Source organism: Lampris incognitus, chromosome 3 (genome assembly GCF_029633865.1).
Source record: "Lampris incognitus isolate fLamInc1 chromosome 3, fLamInc1.hap2, whole genome shotgun sequence".
NCBI classification, from domain to species: Eukaryota; Metazoa; Chordata; class Actinopteri; order Lampriformes; family Lampridae; genus Lampris; species Lampris incognitus.
Window position 1 is genome coordinate 72,336,081 of NC_079213.1, and position 19,762 is coordinate 72,355,842.

General features: G+C 45.9%; 2 protein-coding genes across 3 annotated transcripts in view; one reads left to right on the forward strand and one right to left on the reverse strand.

Annotated features, from left to right (window-relative positions):
* LOC130109213 (solute carrier family 22 member 23) overlaps nucleotides 1-4,686 on the reverse strand; it is a 19,175-nt gene extending 14,489 nt beyond the window's left edge. For both annotated transcript variants that reach the window (XM_056275995.1, XM_056275996.1), the window contains exons 1-3: nucleotides 3,650-4,686; nucleotides 1,778-1,881; nucleotides 1,181-1,335 (exon numbers count right to left, since the gene is read on the reverse strand). In XM_056275995.1, coding sequence (XP_056131970.1) covers nucleotides 1,181-1,335; nucleotides 1,778-1,881; nucleotides 3,650-4,081 — 691 coding nt within the window. In that variant the 5' untranslated portion in view covers nucleotides 4,082-4,686. The remainder of the gene's footprint in view (nucleotides 1-1,180; nucleotides 1,336-1,777; nucleotides 1,882-3,649) is intronic.
* Nucleotides 4,687-9,394: 4,708 nt separating this feature from the next.
* The window catches only part of LOC130110157 (desmoplakin-B-like), a 50,909-nt gene continuing 40,541 nt past the window's right edge, over nucleotides 9,395-19,762 (forward strand). The window contains exon 1 of the mRNA XM_056277152.1: nucleotides 9,395-9,400. The gene's annotated coding sequence lies outside the window, so the exon portion shown is untranslated. The remainder of the gene's footprint in view (nucleotides 9,401-19,762) is intronic.

A 19,762-nucleotide genomic window follows, 5' to 3' on the forward strand; every position in this document is an offset into this window, starting at 1 on the left:
GGATCCCATTAACGGTATTTTTGCTTTGCAGACAAACCAACAGCAATAACAAGAAGTGAAATTGTAAACCTTGCTGAGCTAAGTGTGTGCGTGTGTGTGAGAGGCGATAAAGAAAGTGAGAGAAATGAGACAAGGTCAGCTTGTCTTAAAACGGAGAGAACTCCATAAAACGCTGACACACTGGTCACGAGCGGTCAAGCAAAAAAAGTAATAAAATAAAATAAAATAAAAACGCCGAGCCAGAGTTTCTATCAAGCTCCATGAGGAACTGAAATAAAAAATCAGATGAGTCAGCCTCCCGTCAAAGTCCTTCCGAATAACATTGATGTCATGTGCTCTCCCTCGCTGCCTTCCACCCTCACCCCCCCACCAACCCCCACCACCACCACCACACACACGAAACATGACTCAGGGGCTCCAGACAGACCTTTGTTGAATCACCTGAGACAACCCCAAAAACAAGAACTGTCTAAAATCAGAATCCTTTTATTGGCCACCCTCAACAAATCATGGAATCTCTCATCAGATGGTTAAGAGGTGTCCATTTTGTTTGTTTTTAAATCCCATTCAGCAGAGCTTTATCCAAACCCCTGCAGAGAGGAACAAAACTGACCCAACCACCAAGCCCTTTAAAGTCTGCCCTTGCCCCCACGCATAATGTATGACTAATGTCTTTCTGGGCTGCTGAAAGAGAGACGAGCCATTGGTGGGGGTCAGGATCAGCGGCGGGGGGTAACGTTAAGGAAAAGCACATTTTCATCCGAGCATGATGTAGAAAAACAAGAAATGGGGAGCTGGAAAAGGACATCCTACACAGTGCACGAGGTGTCACTCTGAACACCTTGGTCAGATGCGTTGGCTCTTCAGTCATCACATTTTAAAGGGGAAAACACAATGCATGAGTGAGGCAGGGCACAGCAGCACGGAGCTGGGGTTGCAACAACAAAAGAAGTGGGTGCACAGCAATAATGTCACCGCAGCTCTGGTAATGAGAGAAGAAGGGAGAAGGCCTTGCAAGGGTAAAGGACAAAAATCAATAGAATTGCAGGGAAGTGCAAAAACAAATCTAAAGAGAAGTTGGGGGTGTAACAGGGAAAGTGGAACGGTACACAACCTGAGACAATAGGATGGGGGGGGGGGTTGGAGGCAGTGGGTCAAGGAACACTCAACATCTACTTACTGAGCACGTAGAGGGAGAGAGTGAGACCCGCGAGACAGAAGCCTTCAAAGAAGCGCAAGGTGCTGAACATGGTGACATTGACCGAGAAGGCGACGGCCAAACCAAACACCAGCATTAACAGCACCGAGAGGATTAACACCGGGTGACGGCCAAACCTGAGGGATATAGAGAGAAGAGGAGAAACATATTAAGTAGGGAGTAAAATGTTAGGCTGTGACAAGCTAAATCAGAAGGTCCCATAGATGTGTACTAGTGTGGAAGAGAGGACTGCAGACAGTGTTTTGCATTGGACTCTATAGACTTCCTGGGTTTGGGGTCAGTGGGTCATTGGGTCAGGTCAGGGCTGAGGCCCAACTGGCCTGTGCATTTCTTTACATCATCTCCATAGCTACTGATCCCAAAAACAATGCAGTGTCCCCCCCCCCATGAGGCAGCACAATTCGACCAAAGGTTAGAGGGATGAAGACACGAGAGAAACACGTTTGGTTCAAACCAGTGAATCAAAAATCTTACAACACGACACGACACGACACGACACGACACAACACAACACAACACAGAAAGGTTAAAAAAAATGAAGTAGAGGAGGCAGTGTACCAGTCAGCCATGACACCCATCACTAGGTAGCCAAATATGGAGCCCACCAACAAAGAGAACTTGGCAATGTGCACCTTCCAGGCCGAGTCACACACCAGCTTCCACTGGAAATTAGGGAAAGACGAGAGAGGTGGGTAGAGACAGAGAACGATAGAGAAAACAAAAAAACAGCCAATTCTTTCATCAGAACATTTTTCAGAAATAGTCATCCTTAACAACCAAGAGATCAAATGGTAAAAAGGCATAATACATTTGTGGCCTGGCACCGATATTCTGCACTAATATGAAGGACAAAACAAAAACTGAGAGAGACGCTAGCATCTCTTAAGAGGTTCTGCAAGGCTCTTTCTGACTCTGACGCACTCTCTCTTTTGATTATTCATGAGGTCTGGTGTGCAGTGTGAGTTTGCAAACATGCTAAGCTTACTAAATATTCAAACCTGCACCATGCGAGAAGACAAGAAAAAAAGAGAGAGCAAGAACATTACAGACAGCAGTATATGTGCCACCATGGGTGCAGATCTATAATAAAAGAAATCAATGACTCGCTGTGCTTGCCTCTAAAGCCATGGGTCAGTGCACACAGTACTGCACTTCATTTAAAACAGCTTCCAGCGCCTGAAATCAGATTGAGGACTGGTTTATATGTTTATTTATGTGTATGTGTGCATAATATCAAGAATATACGAGACTCTAGTAATGACGAGGTCACTGTGTTGCTTACACTTGAAGTTTTAACCATTATGAGCCCTTGAATGGTGAGCGAGAGAGAGAGAGAGAGAGAGAGAGAGAGAGAGAGAGAGAGAGAGAGAGAGAGAGGCGATAGATTATGATTGATAATGTTGACGCTGTTATCGCCTGCAGTGTGTGTGATACAAGGGAACGGTCAGTAAAAGTTTCATTACCTTTGGGCTATTTACAGCGGCATTATCTGAGGAAACAGATGTCTGGCACAATTCAGGACACAGCAATTCATTCACAGACTGATCAGAGTATATCAGCTCAGAAATGTGGGGAAAATACCACAGCAAGGATATGACATAACTTGTACTAGCATCTGCAGTCACAGAAAGTTGAATCAGTTCATCTACTAGACACGTTTATTCAGAGAAACGTTTCATCACTTGTCCAAGTGACCTTCTCTAAGCAATCTTCTCTAAGCACTACACAGTACTATATCATTCTCTCTCTCTCTCTCTCTCTCTCTCTCTCTCTCTCTCTCTCTCTCTCTCTCTCTCTCTCTCTCTCTCTCTCTCTCTCTCTCTCCCCTCTCTCCCTCAACACACACACACACACACACACACACACACACACACACACACACACACACACACACACACACACACACACACACACACACACACACATCCATTGTCACCCTGTACTTGTGGGGACCCCCTTGTTGACTATATTCTTCCCCTAGCCCTTAACTTTAACCATCATAAATACATGCCTAACCTTAACCCTTACCCAAACCGTAACCTAATCCTGATTCTAACCTTAACCCTAAACCCAAGTCCTAACCCTAAAATAGACCCTTTTCCTCATGGGGACCCATCAGATTTTCCCAAAAGGTACCTGATACACACACACACACACACACACACACACACACACACACACACACACACACACACACACAACTAGTCTGGACCTCTCATAATGAGGTCAGTGGGTAAACAACTGTCAATCCACTATGTATGCATCTGCCTCTCCAGGCCTACAGAACAGCGCTACAGCGAGCGAGGCTGGCCCCCGGGAAACAGTGGGATGGCGATGAAGGTGAGGAGGAGGACGAACATTGACACTTGGGGGTTTTTTTTCGATCAAAGAGATGCAGTGTGGGCCTAACTGGCGCACACTCGCCGTTACCTTGGTAACCACATTCTGACTAAGTCCCGTCAGCAGCTCCAGCTTCCACTCCTTGCATGTGCAGAGCAAGTCGCTGTTGTCTGTGTTGAGCGGCTCACCGGTGCCATTGCCTTGTAGGTGAATCGCGGGCGTGCCACCGGTAACGGCCACCGGCAGGGGAGCCACGGTCCAGTTACTGCTGTTCATAACGGGCTGCACACATGTGCTATTGGGTTGCGCCAGAAGGAAATAATCCGAAAACTGGCTTAATCCGATGAACAACGCCGGTATCCAAGTAAGGACTACGAGATGCCTCTGATGTTTCCCGAATCCGCCCAGAGACGGCAAGACCGATCCGTCAACGTGAGGCAGGAGCCGCGGTGCTGTCTGCTCCAGTGGTGTGAAGCCGTTTTCCGGCGGGTGGTCCTGCGCCTCCGGCCGGCCGGCTGCCATCGCGGCCCGGCCACAAAGAGAGCAGCTGGGCGCAACAGCGGGCTCCGTAAAGCCCCGATTTACTGCCGTCCACCCTGCGTAAAACCCTTTGACACAAAGGGATCCCGGGGCGCAGTCAAATCCTATACGTACCCCCCCCCCAAAAAGCCCCACCGTGCAGGGGAACCCCAGAGCGTGCAGTTGTGCAGATATGCACCGAATCTCACCGTGTAGTCAACCTCATGGCGAAGGTGTCCATACTGACCGACCGGAGGATGTGTCCAAGTGGAGTGATTCACTCAGGAGTGGGCTGTTGTTGCGAAGCTCCCTGAGAGGTACGGACTCTGATAGGCAAGCATGCTCACCGCCGTCTTTGTATCCCATGGGTGAAATCCCGATCATAGAGAGTACTCAGCACCCCCTTCATCCACGCGCGCCACAGGTATTGTACCTGTACAAACCGTGACCTCCTGTAGACAAAGGGGTCATCACTTTATGCTGTAAACCAGGCTGTGTCTTCTGCCCATTGCCCAGCTCGCAGTCATGGCTCAGTCCTCCTGCAGCTCTTCAGTAGGGAGGCATGGTCGCGCTCCGTTAGACGCTGCCTGGTTTTTCGCCGGCTTGTTTTTTTTTCTCCCAAAGAAACGCTGTGCCAAGGATGCGCTCTAAACAGAGGCTGCGGGAGTGGGTGGGGGGCGGAGGTGGGGGTAAACCCCGCCCTCCCTTGGTCGTGCTATACACTGGGATTGGACAATGTACAGAGGGCGATTGCGCCACTGACGTGCATCTTCAGGCAACAATGATCGCCTTTGTGCAGCCTGTCTCAATAGAATAATACTAGTTTGCCACATATTCGTAAAAAAACAACAACAACCGTATTTCAAATCAATTAGGTGGCAAATTAACAAATTAGCTGGGAATTCGGTTTTCAGGTTGGCTATTTGGAGGATTGAAGTCAGTGAATTTACTGACGGGTCCCACGTAGGCTGCGTTTACTTGATTTAAGAGGATTTCCCCCCTTCTATTGTATAGACTAGATGATTAGTTATTCTTCTCTGCAGACAATGGAACACGGGTAGCGTCGTTCGGGATGCTGTTGCAGCCCTACAGCCACGAGGGGGCGTTGGGGCCACCGTAGCAAAATCTACATTTCTAAGGACGGCATTGTAACAACGTGAATAACCTCGTCAGCATCTTGTACGTGTAAATAAGTCTGCAACGGGGCTGGAAGTAATTCCGATAGCCGATAGCATTTCGAGGTGGTGGTTTTGACTGCATTTTCACCTGAGTATTTGACCTTGAAACACTGACATACTCGTATCCGTCGTGTGCGTGTGTGTGTGTTTGTGTGTGTGTGTGTGAGAGAGGAGCGAGAGGAGAGAGAGAGAGAGAGAGAGAGAGAGAGGGAGAGAGAGAGAGAGAGAGAGAGAGAGAGAGAGAGAGAGAGAGAGGAGAGAGAGAGAGAGAGAGAGAGAGAGAGAGAGAGAGCGAGAGACCCGTGCATGCCTTCGTGCGTCTGGTGGTATGTGTGTATTTGAGGTTGAGAATTATTCACAGACAGCCATGGCGTTGGGACAGCGACACAGGAGCGAGTGCCCCAGGGAGCAGTTGCTCTAACAGATAGGTGAGAACATATGATCAGCTCCTACTCATCTCTCACTTGCACGGCATCTCCTCAATGCAGCCCTCCCCTCTTAGATATTCTTATTAAATGGGGAGAGAGGAGAAGGAGGGGGGGCTGTGTTGTATATCACCGTCTATACCAGCCACACCCCCTGTTATCACACTATAGCACACACTGTTCTCCCGATTGAAGCAAGTGAGGAGATGTTGTCAGATCCACATCTGACACGATGTCCTGGACCGTCATATACATCCAATCAGATTCATGTCAGAAATAGAGTCAGGGTTATTTTAGGGTTACCCCAAGGTCATCATATCAAATATGGATCTGAGAGCATCGCTCACTTTGCAGAAATCAGGATGTGTAGCACGCAGACAACTGCCACCTCCAACTGTTATATAACATGATTTCATAGCATAACTTTATCTTAATGCTGCAAAATGGTTATCAGTGGGAGTTTATTTGTATCTTCCCCACAAGTTTTAATCGATTAAATAATCCTTAAACGAGGATATGTCCATATTAAGTGTTCGCGTATCACAGACAAAATGAAGCAGAATGCCAAAATATATCAAATGACAGGTAGGACACAATGCTCTGTCACACCGGTGACCTGCATCGGCCCAGGAGTCGGATTACATCTCAGTGATTGCCGCTCTCTTTCTGTCTCTTTTTCTTTCTCTCCTCCTCTTACCCCAGGAGAAACAGGTAGGCTTCTGTCACACAATCGGTCGGCCAGAACAGTCTGCCACTGCCCCCAGCCGCCCTCCTCTCCCATCCCATCAAACCAGATGGCACTTTAAGCTACTGACTTGATGTGACAACCAATATGTTTGTCTAAATGTAAAGCACATAGTGTGCCATCAGTTAGAGTAGACTTAAAACAGTACAGATAGCCATGCTGAGAGTAAAAGCAGAGCATGGAGGCTAGTTTTCATTGTTTCCCAGCGCTGTCGTCTGTTTAACCTTCAAATGCAAATTCCCCCAGGGGCAAATGCTTCCCTTTGCTTTCCCCCCTTTTGCATTTTTGCTCTCTATCACGCCCACATCCGCAGGCGCACATACACACGCACGTGCGCACACGCACACACGCACGCACACACACAAGTAGACATGAACAAGTGCTCTCTGTCTGTCTTACTGTTTGTGTCTTTCTCACACTATCTCTGTGTTAGTCTGTCTGCATATGTCTGTCTGTTCTGTTCATATGTCTATCTGTGCATATGTCTGTCTTACTGTTCATGTCTTTTTGTCTGTGCATATGTCTGTCTGTCTGCGCATATGTCTGTCTGTCTGTTCATATGTCTGTCTGTCTGTGCATATGTCTGTCTGTCTGTACATATGTCTGTCTTACTGTTCATATGTCTGTCTGTCTGTTCATATGTATATCTGTCTGTTCATATGTCTATCTGTCTCTTCATATGTCTGTCTTACTGTTCATATGTCTGTTTGTCTGTTCATATGTCTGTCTGTTCATATGTCTATCTGTCTGTTCATATGTCTATCTGTCTGTTCATATGTCTGTCTTACTGTTCATATGTCTGTTTGTCTGTTCATATGTCTGTCTGTCTGTGCATATGTCTGTCTGTCTGTGCATATGTCTGTCTTACTGTTCATGTCTTTCTGTCTGTGCATATGTCTGTCTGTCTGTGAATATGTCTATCTGTCTGTTCATATGTCTGTCTGTCTGTTCATATGTCTATCTGTCTGTTCATATGTCTATCTGTCTGTTCATGTCTGTCTTACTGTTCATGTGTCTGTCTGTGCATATGTCTGTCTGTCTGTTCGTATGTCTATCTGTCTGTTCATATGTCTGTCTGTGCATATGTCTGTCTTACTGTTCATGTCTTTCTGTCTGTGCATATGTCTGTCTGTCTGTGAATGTCTAGCTGTCTGTTCATATGTCTGTCTGTCTGTTCATATGTCTGTCTGTCTGTGCATATGTCTATCTGTCTGTCTGTCTGTTCATATGTCTGTCTGTCTGTGCGTATGTCTGTCTGTCTGTTCATGTCTGTCTGTCTGTTCATATGTCTGTCTGTCTGTCTGTCTGTCTGTCTGTCTGTTCATATGTCTGTCTGTCTGTGCATATGTCTGTCTGTCTGTCTGTTCATATGTCTGTCTGTCTGTGCATATATCTGTCTGTCTGTGCATATGTCTGTCTGTCTGTTCATATATCTGTCTGTCTGTGCATATATCTGTCTGTCTGTTCATATGTCTGTCTGTCTGTGCATATGTCTGTCTGTCTGTACATATGTCTGTCTTACTGTTCATATGTCTGTCTGTCTGTTCATATGTATATCTGTCTGTTCATATGTCTATCTGTCTCTTCATATGTCTGTCTTACTGTTCATATGTCTGTTTGTTTGTTCATATGTCTGTCTGTCTGTTCATATGTCTATCTGTCTGTTCATATGTCTATCTGTCTGTTCATATGTCTGTCTTACTGTTCATATGTCCGTTTGTCTGTTCATATGTCTGTCTGTCTGTGCATATGTCTGTCTGTCTGTGCATATGTCTGTCTTACTGTTCATGTCTTTCTGTCTGTGCATATGTCTGTCTGTCTGTTCATATGTCTGTCTGTCTGTTCATATGTCTATCTGTCTGTTCATATGTCTATCTGTCTGTTCATGTCTGTCTTACTGTTCATGTGTCTGTCTGTTCATATGTCTGTCTGTGCATATGTCTGTCTTACTGTTCATGTCTTTCTGTCTGTGCATATGTCTGTCTGTCTGTGAATGTCTAGCTGTCTGTTCATATGTCTGTCTGTCTGTTCATATGTCTGTCTGTCTGTGCATATGTCTATCTGTCTGTCTGTCTGTTCATATGTCTGTCTGTCTGTGCATATGTCTGTCTGTCTGTTCATATGTCTGTCTGTCTGTTCATATGTCTGTCTGTCTGTCTGTCTGTCTGTCTGTCTGTCTGTTCATATGTCTGTCTGTCTGTGCATATGTCTGTCTGTCTGTGCATATGTCTGTCTTACTGTTCATGTCTTTCTGTCTGTGCATATGTCTGTCTGTCTGTGAATATGTCTATCTGTCTGTTCATATGTCTGTCTGTCTGTTCATATGTCTATCTGTCTGTTCATATGTCTATCTGTCTGTTCATGTCTGTCTTACTGTTCATGTGTCTGTCTGTGCATATGTCTGTCTGTCTGTTCATATGTCTGTCTGTGCATATGTCTGTCTTACTGTTCATGTCTTTCTGTCTGTGCATATATGTCTGTCTGTCTGTGAATGTCTAGCTGTCTGTTCATATGTCTGTCTGTCTGTTCATATGTCTGTCTGTCTGTGCATATGTCTATCTGTCTGTCTGTCTGTTCATATGTCTGTCTGTCTGTCTGTGCATATGTCTGTCTGTCTGTTCATATGTCTGTCTGTCTGTTCATATGTCTGTCTGTCTGTCTGTCTGTCTGTCTGTCTGTCTGTGTGTCTGTCTGTCTGTCTGTCTGTCTGTCTGTCTGTCTGTCTGTCTGTTCATATGTCTGTCTGTCTGGGCATATATCTGTCTGTCTGTGCATATGTCTGTCTGTCTGTTCATATATCTGTCTGTCTGTGCATATGTCTGTCTGTCTGTTCATATGTCTATCTGTCTGTTCATAAGTCTGGCTGTCTATCTGTCTGTGTCTCTGTTTCTCTTGGACAGGGTGCAGGTATGGATGTCCAATCAGCATGCCTCAGCCTGGAGGTGTTTGGTAAAGGAATTACAGGGCCACACCTGTGAGTGCATAACTAGCATTGCTCTTTCTTCTTCATGACAACTCATACTGACTTGCCAAATTCAAAATATATTAAAATGCATCATAATCTTTCTTTGCACATGGACATTTCCCACTGATTCAGCTTCGCTGTTTAAGCACCACAACAATGACCAAGTCCAAATGTTAACTTTGTGTCTTCAATGTCACCAAGAGCACCCCACTTCACCCAATGTTGTCCTTAGGCCATAGGCAAAAGTTGTTACTTTTTACTGTAGTATGATATACATGCTAGGATAGAAGGTCTGCTGATGTTAGCAGCTTTTTATTTATTTTTTTCTTTAAGAGATTTAATGGTTTTGAACAAAGAAGTGCCAATACGTGAAAAGGAGGCACTCTCAAAACAGTTCCCATTATCATTCTTCATCATCACCTTCAATAATCTTGTTTGGAAACAAGCAATTTTTCGTTCACACACACACACACACACACACACACACACACACACACACACACACACACACACACACACACACACACACACACACACACACACACACCACATTCATTTGACATCCAAGCAAAACAAACAGGTATTGAAAGGGTGATGACAGCTCTAAGAGAATGAAAAACAGATCAGCAGACAGTAAGAAAATAATCAACCTCTGCTCTCCTTGGTGAGTGTCAAAGCAACACAGGCTGATCTGTCTGGACAGAGGATATGTGTGCACGTGTGGGCATGCATATGTGTGTGTGTGTGTGTGTGCTTGTGTGTGCATATGCATGTATCCCGTGTGTGGAGAGGTGCAGCAGGGGTTAAAATGTTGGAACATCAGTCAGTATTAGCATCGATTTCTGGAGCTCGTCACTTGATTTCGAACCTGCAAGCTGAGCATGCCAGACCCAGGCATCTTTTCCCACTCACCTGTGGGACAAAATCACACACTTGGTGGTCTTTTGAAGGGCGTAGTCAAGTCAGCTGGGATTGACGGGAGACCGGTTCTGCCACACTAGCACATAAACCTCCTAAGAGAGAGAGTCAAAGTGTTTTCGTTTCAGAGACGCACATTAGGGGGTGATAAGAAGGGGACTGGGGAGCTAACCTTATCAAACAACTCTGCTGAAAAGGTCAATTACTCGAGGAAAATAAATGTATGTTGAGTTGGTTGACTTTTATTCTTTGGCATTTTCCTATCTTTGTCATCTGTGAAAGAATCCATACCAAATCTCTGCATCTCCCTGATACACAACACACATTCACAGACATATGCTCACATTCACACGCTTGCAGAATTGCTCTGCAAACGATAGCACTAGGACTTCTGGTTTCCAAGAGAAAGTCAGTGTTGGTCAAGTTGTAGCTCACAGAGTTCCCACTGTCTGATTCTGCTCAGTTTGGAACACACACAAAGACACACAGTTGTGATTCGGTGAGACTGCGATTATACAAGAAGCCCTAACATAGCCATTCAAGCGTGCATGTCTAATCCTGTCTCGGAGATTTGGGAATGGGAGAGACATCAGAAGGTGGGAACCCTGAGCCAACGCCTCCTGCACACACCCACGCCTCGAAACATTCACCTTGCTCAACCAGCATGTATCATGAACTGCAGCGCTCACGAATGCACTTGGAGCATGGTACATTCCTTGATTGGTTTGACAGTTTAAATGTATTTGAGGTCCAGCAAACTGCATTATATCAAAAGTGCAATAAAACTGGGTCAGTTTGCTTGCTTGCCGAGTCATGACTTGTACTGTGAAGTTACTGCACACATGCAGGCATGCACAGGCATTCTGAAAGTTCAAGCTCAGCAGTCTAAGTGTCTGCTTAAGGGTTTACTTTGAACTTTCTGAGTATCATATTACAACACACTACCTGTGCTGTAAAATAGGATGCAAACAGTAACTTTCAAATGAAGACAAGTGATTGTATCCTGGGTCAGCAAAAGACGGGTAACTGTGTAGAGTTTTGCTTGTTTTTTTGTTTTTTTTAACACAAGCAAAGGCGTGCCGTAAAACAAAATTTGCCATGAGGCATATTTCAATTATAAGGGTGGGGCTGAGTTGTTATTGCCTTGAGAAAAACATTGGACATTTATTACTATTATAAATCATTCTTTGTAAAACATCTAGTTGGCTCCGAGAGTAACCCTAAAAACAGTTTGAAATTAAAGTTTGTCCTAGCCAAATCATCTTCATACCTTCAACAATTTGTTAACATTCCTCTGTGCACCCTGTCATTCACATAGGAGCATGAGTCTGCAATCATCTAGTTGAGTTAATGGAAAACAACTGAGCTGCAATAAATCACACACGGCAAAAAATACATCATGATCTACCCAATTTATCCCCTTTTCTTTATCTGCCTCTGTCTCACAAACATATGCATGCTCACCTGAACTCACATACAGAGAAATCCCTGTCCTGCCTAAATACACACTCGCACACACCTGTGTAAGAAGCCTCAGCACCAACTGGGTTCACAGGGCAGCAGTGAGAAGACAGACCATAATTCACCGGTGCCTTTACTGGCAAGTATGGGGCGCCTCTGTTGCTGGATGATTAGAGTGCATGCCACATAATTGCCACGTCACTGGTTTGAATCCAGATGGGGACTTTTTTTGGCGGCACGGTCCCAGTGGTTAGCACTGCTGCATCACAGCAAGAAGGTCCTGGGTTCGAACCCCAGGCTGTCCCATGTCCTCTCTGTGTGGAGCTTGCATGTTCTCCCCATGTCCTTTTCCTCCAGGTGCTCCGGTTTCCTCCCACCATCAAAAAGACATGCATGTTAGGGTTAATACTCTTGTCTGTGTCCCTGACCAAGGCAATGGAAAGATGAACTGGAGTTGGTCCCCGGGTGCTGCAGCTGCCCACTGCTCCTATACAATAGGATGGATTAAATGCAGAGAACAAATTCATTTTAAGAATATAATGGCAAAATAAAGTGGCTTTCTTCTTTCTTTCTAAGTATCTAACCTGCCAAGTTCTCCACAATAAGACTATGAATCACTATTGGCAGGGATGGGGCCTTCAGCTCCCTGTGGAAGGCATAATTAATATTAGTATGCTTGTTAATTGTAAAACACAGGTGGTTTCTACCCAAATACTATAAACATACCATATGACGCATCACCTTTTCTTTTTGGCCTTTTCCCCCTTTTTCTACTCAGTTGTACCCAGTCAATTACGCCACTCTTCCGAGCCATCCCTGTCACTGCTCCACCCCCTCTGCCGATCTGGGGAGGGCTGCAGACTACCACATGCCTCCTCTGATACATGTGGAGTCGCCAGCCCCTTCTTTTCACCTGACAATGAGGAGTTTCACCTCACTGTCAGGTGAGGTGAAACTCCTTCACTGTCAGAAATCTTATTTCCAACCGATCCGGTATGGAAATCTTATTTCCATACCGGATCGGTTGAGGCCCGGGTTACCAATGACCGCCACCGGTACTGTTAACCAGCAGGGTGCTGGTGGAAACTATGCTACTGATGGGCGAAGGAGAAGGAGAGGGGGAAGGCATGTCCAGAGGCAGCGAGAGAGGAGGAAAGGTAGGAGTGTGGAGGTGAGAGTTGGAACTTTGAATGTTGGCACTATGACTGGTAGAAGGAGAGAGCTGGCTGATATGATGGAAAGAAGAAAGGTATGCATACTGTGTGCAAGAGACTAGGTGGAAGGGAAGTAAGGCCAGGAGTATCGGAGGTGGGTTCAAACTCTTTTACCATGGTGCGAATGAGAGGAGAAATGGGGTAGGGGTAATTCTGAAGGAAGAGTATGTCAAGAGTGTGCTGGAGGTGAAGAGAGTGTCAGACAGAGTGATGAGTATGAAGCTGGAAATCAAAGGTGTACTGTTGAATGTTATCAGCGCATATGCCCCACAAGTTGGGTGTGAGATGGAAGAGAAAGAAGAATTCTGGAGTGAGTTGGATGAAGTGGTGGACAGTGTACCCAAGGAGGAGAGAGTGGTGATTGGAGCAGACTTCAATGGACATGTTGGTGAAGGGAACAGAGGTGATGAGGAGGTGATGGATAGGTATGGTGTCAAGGAGAGAAATATGGAAGGACAGATGGTGGTGGATTATGTGAAAAGGATGGAAATGGCTGTGGTGAATACATATTTCAAGAAGAGGGAGGAACACAGGGTGACGTACAAGAGTGGAGTAAAGTGCACACAGGTGGACTATATCTTATGTAGAAGGTGCAATCTGGAAGGGATTGGAGACTGCAAGGTGGTGACAGGGGAGAACGTAGCTAGGCAGCATCGGAAGGTGGTCTGTAGGATGACTTTGGAGACCAAGAAGAGGAAGCGAGTGAAGGCAGAGCCGAAGATCAAATGGTGGAAGTTGAAGAAGGAAGACTGTTGTGTGGCGTTCAGGCAGGAGTTATGACAGGCACTGGGTTGTAGTGAAGAGTTGCCGGATGGCTGGGCAACCACTGAAGAAATAGTGTGGGAGACAGGTACTTGGTGTGTCATCAGGACAGAGGAAGGAAGACAAGGAGACTTGGTGGTGAAATGAGGAAGTACAGCAAATTATACAGAAGAAGAGGTTGGCAAAGAAGTGGGATAGTCACAGAGATGAAGAAAGTAGACAGGAGTACAAGGAGATGCAGCGTAAAGTGAAGAGAGAGGTGGCAAAGGCAAAGGAAAAGGTGTATGGTGAGTTGTATGACAGGTTAGACACTAAGGAAGGAGAAAAGGACTTGTACTGGTTGGCTAGACAGAGGGACCGAGCTGCGAAGGATGTGCAGCAAGTTAGGGCGATCAAGGATAGAGATGGAAATGTGCTGACAAGTGAGGAGAGTGTGCTCAGAAGGTGGAAGGAGTACTTTGAGGGGCTGATGAATGAAGAAAATGAGAGAAAGAGAAGGTTGGATGATGTAGGGATCAGGAAGTGCAGTGGATTAGCAAGGAGGAAGTGAGGGCAGCTATGAAGAGAATGAAGAGTGGAAAGGCAGTTGGTCCTGATGACATACCTGTGGAGGCATGGAGATGTTTAGGAGAGATGGCAGTGGAGTTTTTAACTAGATTGTTTAACACAATCTTGGAAAGTAAGAGGATGCCTGAGGAGTGGAGAAGAAGCATATTGGTACCAACTTTCAAGAATAAGGGCGATGTGCAGAACTGTAGCAACTACAGAGGTATAAAGTCGACCAGCCACAGCATGAAGATATGGGAAAGAGTAATAATAATAATAAATCAATCTTATATGGCGCTTTTCAAGTACTCAGTCACTTTACAATAAATAGGTGAAACAAGATGACAGATAAACATAACACAGACATACAGGGGTGGATGGGAAAGGGGGCTACGAGAGGGAGAAGCGGCAGCCACAGATGACACCAGCAGTACTCTCCGACTTGGACAGATATAAAGGGAAAGAAAAAAAAACATCATAAATCACATAAATCACAGATGCAGGTCAAGCGCTCAGTCCCCAGCCTGCCCCAGACCAGGGGTGTATGAGCGGATGGGGCGGGGGCACGAGAAGGCAGTGGAGAAAAGGTGTGTCTTGAGATGGGATTGGAAGAGTGAGAGGGATTCTGAGTCTCTAATGATTTGGGGAAGTGAGTTCCAGAGCCTGGGAGCTGCTCTGGAGAAGGCTCGGTCACCAAAGCCACGGAGGTTGGACCTGGGGGTAGAGAGAAGGGAGGCTGAGGTGGATCTGAGGAACCGAGAGAGTTGGTAGGGGGAGAGGAGATCGGTGAGGTATGGGGGAGCCAATTTGTGAAGGGCTTTATACGTAAGAACCAGGAGTTTATAATTGATCCGGTGGGAGATGGGTAGCCAGTGGAGGTCTTTTAGGACTGGGGTGATGTGGTGCCAGGATTTGGTGAAAGTTAAAAGTCGGGCGGGTGTGTTCTGGACCAATTGGAGTCTCTTGATAGAAGCTGGGTTAAAAAGAGAGGGGATGATTAGCGAGCAGCAGTATGGTTTCATGCCATGAAAGAGCACTACAGATGCGATGTTTGCTTTGAGAATGTTGATTGAGAAGTATAGAGAAGGTCAGAAGGAGTTACATTGTGTCTTTGTAGATTTAGAGAAAGCATACGACAGGCTGCCAAGAGAGGAGGTGTGGTATTCTATGAGGAAGTCGGGAGTTGCAGAGAAGTATGTAGGAGTGGTGCAGGATATGTATGAGGGAAGTGTGACAATGGTGAGGTGCGTGGTTGGAATGACAGATGGGTTCAAGGTGGAGGTGGGATTACATCAAGGATCAGCTCTGAGCCCTTTATTGTTTGCAGTGGTGATGGACAGGTTGACGGACAAGATCAGGCAGGAGTCTCCATGGACGATGATGTTCGCGGATGACATTGTGATCTGTAGCGAGAGCAAGGTGCAGGTTGAGGAGAGCCAAGAGAGGTGGATGTATGCACTGGAGAGAAGAGGAATGAAAGTCAGTAGGAGCAAGATGGAATACCTATGCGTGAATGAGAGGGAGGACAGTGAAATGGTCAGGATGAAAGGAGTTGAGGTGATGAAGGCATATGAGTTTAAATACTTAGGGTCAACTGTCCAAAGTAATGGGGAGTGCAGGAGAGAGGTGAAGAAGAGAGTGCAGGCAGGGTGGAGTGGGTGGAGAAGAGTGTCAAGAGTGATTTGCGACAGAAGGGTACCAGCAAGGGTTAAAGGGAAGGTTTACAAGATGGTTGTGAGACCAGCTATGTTATATGGTTTGGAGACAGTGGCACTGACAAAAAGACAGGAGGCAGAGCTGGAGGAGGCAGAGTTGAAGATGCTAAGATTTTCACTGGGGGTGACGAAGAAGAACAGAATTAAGAGTGATTATATTAGAGGGACTGCTCAAGTTGGACGCTTTGGAGACAAAGTAAGAGAGGCAAGATTGAGATGGCTTGGACATGTGTGGAGGAGAGATGCTGGGTATATTGGGAGAAGGATGCTGAATGGAGCTACCAGGGAAGAGGGAAAAAGGAAGGCAAAAGAGGAGGTTTATGGGTGTGGTGAGGGAAGACATGCAGGTGGCTGGTGTGACAGAGGAAGATGCAGAAGACAGGAAGAAATGGAAATGGATGATCCGCAGTGGCGACCCCTAATGGGAGCAGCTGAAAGTAGTAGTAGTAGTAGTAGTAGTAGTAGTAGTAGTAGTAGTAATAGTAGTAGTAGTGAGAAGTTTCACCAGGGGGACATAGCGTGTGGGAGGATCACGCTGTTCCCTCAAGTCCCCCCTACCCCTAAACAGGCGCCCTGACTGACCAGAGGAGGCGCTAGTGCGGCGGCCAGGACACATACCCACATCCAGCTTCTCACCCACAGACATGGCCAATTGTGTCTGTAAGGATGCCCAACCAAGCCGGAGGTAACACAGGGATTCAAACTGGTGATCCCTGTGTTGGTAGGCAACAGAATAGACCACCACACCGCCCGGATGCCCCGATGCATCTCCTTTTAGGTCATTTTGTGCATGGTTTGAAAAGTATCATATCTATTCTATGCACTTAAGTCATACAACCAGTAACAGATTGAAGATGAGATTTGCTGAGCAGAGTGTTCCTTTTATCAGGAAATATATACTGATTTACTTAGAGGTATGTTTATCAGGAAATATATACTGATTTACTTCGAGGTATGTTTATCAGAAAATATATACTGATTTACTTAGACATATATTTATCAGGAAATATATACTGATTTACTTAGAGGTATGTTTATCAGGACATATACACTGATTTATTAGAAGTATGTTTATCAAGGAATATATACTGATTTTCTTAGAGGTATGTTTATCAGGACATATACACTGATTTATTAGAAGTATGTTTATCAAGGAATATATACTGATTTTCTTAGAGGTATGTTTATCAGGAAATATATACTGATTTACCCCATAAGTCTGGCCTGATTCAGTTTCAATCCGGTGTGCATTTTAACTGCTGGAGTGATTCTGAATTGCTGGTTCATCTACAATAGAGTAATTATCATCTTTCTTGCTTAACAAGTTGCTATTAGTCTTATTCCAGCTGCTTGAGTATCAGTCCTTTTCTCTATACATCTGCTGCTTGTTCCTAGTGGGATCTTATTCTAGCTGTAGCTGTCTTATTCTATTTACTTACTTGTCTTATTTACTTATTCTAGCTGTAGCTGTTTTTCACCTAGTGTGTCCTTAAATATGTCTTGTTGCCTAGCTGTTTTGACCTAGTTATCCTTTTAGCACCAGAACGGTGCTTGTCCAATCCTACCTTAGCAACGGTCCGTCAAGCTTTCAAACACACAACAAAATGCTGAAACGGTGTGCCTATGAGATCTGCAAATCGGATACTAGATATCTGAAAAGTTTGGAGGGGGTGTAATCTTCTTTCCCTTCCCGAACCCCAGAACGCAAGAAGCGCAATGTCGGCAATAGATTTCGCAGTATAGCAGACCCCATGGCCAGCTTAATCCATCCAAAATCAACAAAAATACCTGTCTGCTCCAAGCTAAGCTTGCTACTAGCTATTATTGATAGCTAATACAGCTAACGTATTATTACTGTTACTTTTACCCACACAATGCGCTGATTTCTTCCTTCATGTTTTGGTGTTTTCCGGCTACTTCCTGGATAGTTCTGAAATACTTGACATAGCAACAGTAACTAAGGGGGGCGGGTCTTTGCGAAAGGTCAGTTGGGTGTTAAGTGGCCAGGGTGTGGCCTGCACTCCTGGCAGACAAATAGCAATCAATGTTCTTTAAATCACTGCTGCTACTTGGAAGCGTCTGCTTCCAAGCGTCAGGCAAACAAGCCGAGGGCAAACAGGTCTAGGTTGAACGAAGGCTAGAAAGAACAAAGGCAAGCGCGACTTTTTCAAGCCAAGACTTCGTCAAGCAAGGACTGCTCTTTTTAGTTACGGTCAGTCATCTGTATTTTGTGTACCTAGTATAGACTATGTGTTTCCTTCACATTCCTGTCCTTTCCTCTTCCCGGGGCTGGCATAGACGTTGGATCACTCCTAGGCGCTGTGACCCTACCATCTCATCTATTCCACTCTCTCCACTCACGTTGAGCAAGTGGTGATGGGAGGGCTCTGGAATTACCAGTCTGCGGTGCCGAAAACTGAGTTTATCTCAGGCTACGCATCCTCGCTCTCCCTCAACTTTCTTGCTCTAACTGAGACCTGGATCATGCCAGAAAACACTACCACACCCGCAGCTCTGTCTGATGTGTACTCTTTTTCTCACACTCCCAGAGCTGGGAGGCGGGGTGGTGGCACTGGCCTGCTAATCTCCCTGAAATGGAAATACTCTCTTGTTTCCATTCCACAATTTTCTCCGGCCTCTTTTGAATTTCATGCTGTTATTGTCTCTTATCCAGTCAAACTCACCATCGTGGTTGTGTACCGCCCACCAGGCCCCCTTGGTGAGTTTCTGGAGGAGTTTGACCCACTTGTCTCGCACTTCCCTGTTGATGACTCTGCGGTTATCCTTCTCGGTGACTTCAACCTCCACACTAACAAGCTAGAGCCTCTTCTCTCTTTCCTCTCCTCCTTTGACCTTCACCTCTCACCCTCTCCTCCTACCCACAAGGCCGGCAACCAGCTGGACCTTATCTTTACTAGACACTGCCCTATTTCCAATCTCTCTGTTACTCCCCTCCAGCTCTCTGACCACTATTTCATGTCCTACTCTCTCCTTCTCTTCACCTCCCTCAGCCCCTTCCCCTACCCACATGGTTTCCACCTGTAGACACCTCCACTCTCTCTCCACCCACTGATCTTTCTTCCTCTGTTACCTCTATCCTCCCTACACCTGAATCTTTCTCTCCCCTCCCCCCTGACACTGCTACTGATCTTCTTCTCTCTACCCTCTCCTCTTCTCTGGACAATCTCTGTCCCCTCAACTCCAGGCCTGCAGGCCCAACTCCACCTGCCCCTTGGCTGACTGACTCAGTGCGTGCTGACAGATGGAGCCTGAGAGTGGCAGAGCGCAAATGGAGAAAAGGCAAACTCTCAGAGGACCTTCTCAACTTCCAATCTCTTCTTTCCACTTTCTCCTCCTCCCTTTCTGCTGGTAAGACTGCCTTCTATCGCTCTAAAATCATATTCTCTACCTCTAATCCTAAGAAACTCTTTGAAACCTTCACTACACTTCTTCAACCCCCACCTCCTCTTCCTACTTCCTCCCTTCTCCCTGATGACTTTGCTAACTTCTTTGACAAGAAGGTAAATGACATCAGAGCCTCCTTTTCTCAGCACCCGGTTAGTGCTGCTTGTGCTATCCCACCTTTTTACCCTCCCTCACCTCTCCATGTCCCACCCTATCCCACCTCGCTCCCCTCTCCCCTGACGAGGTCCTAAACCTCATCACATCCAGTCATCCCACCACATGCTCCCTTGACCTGGTCCCTCCCCTCTTCTTCAGTATATAGCACCTGAACTCCTTCCCTTTCTAACCCA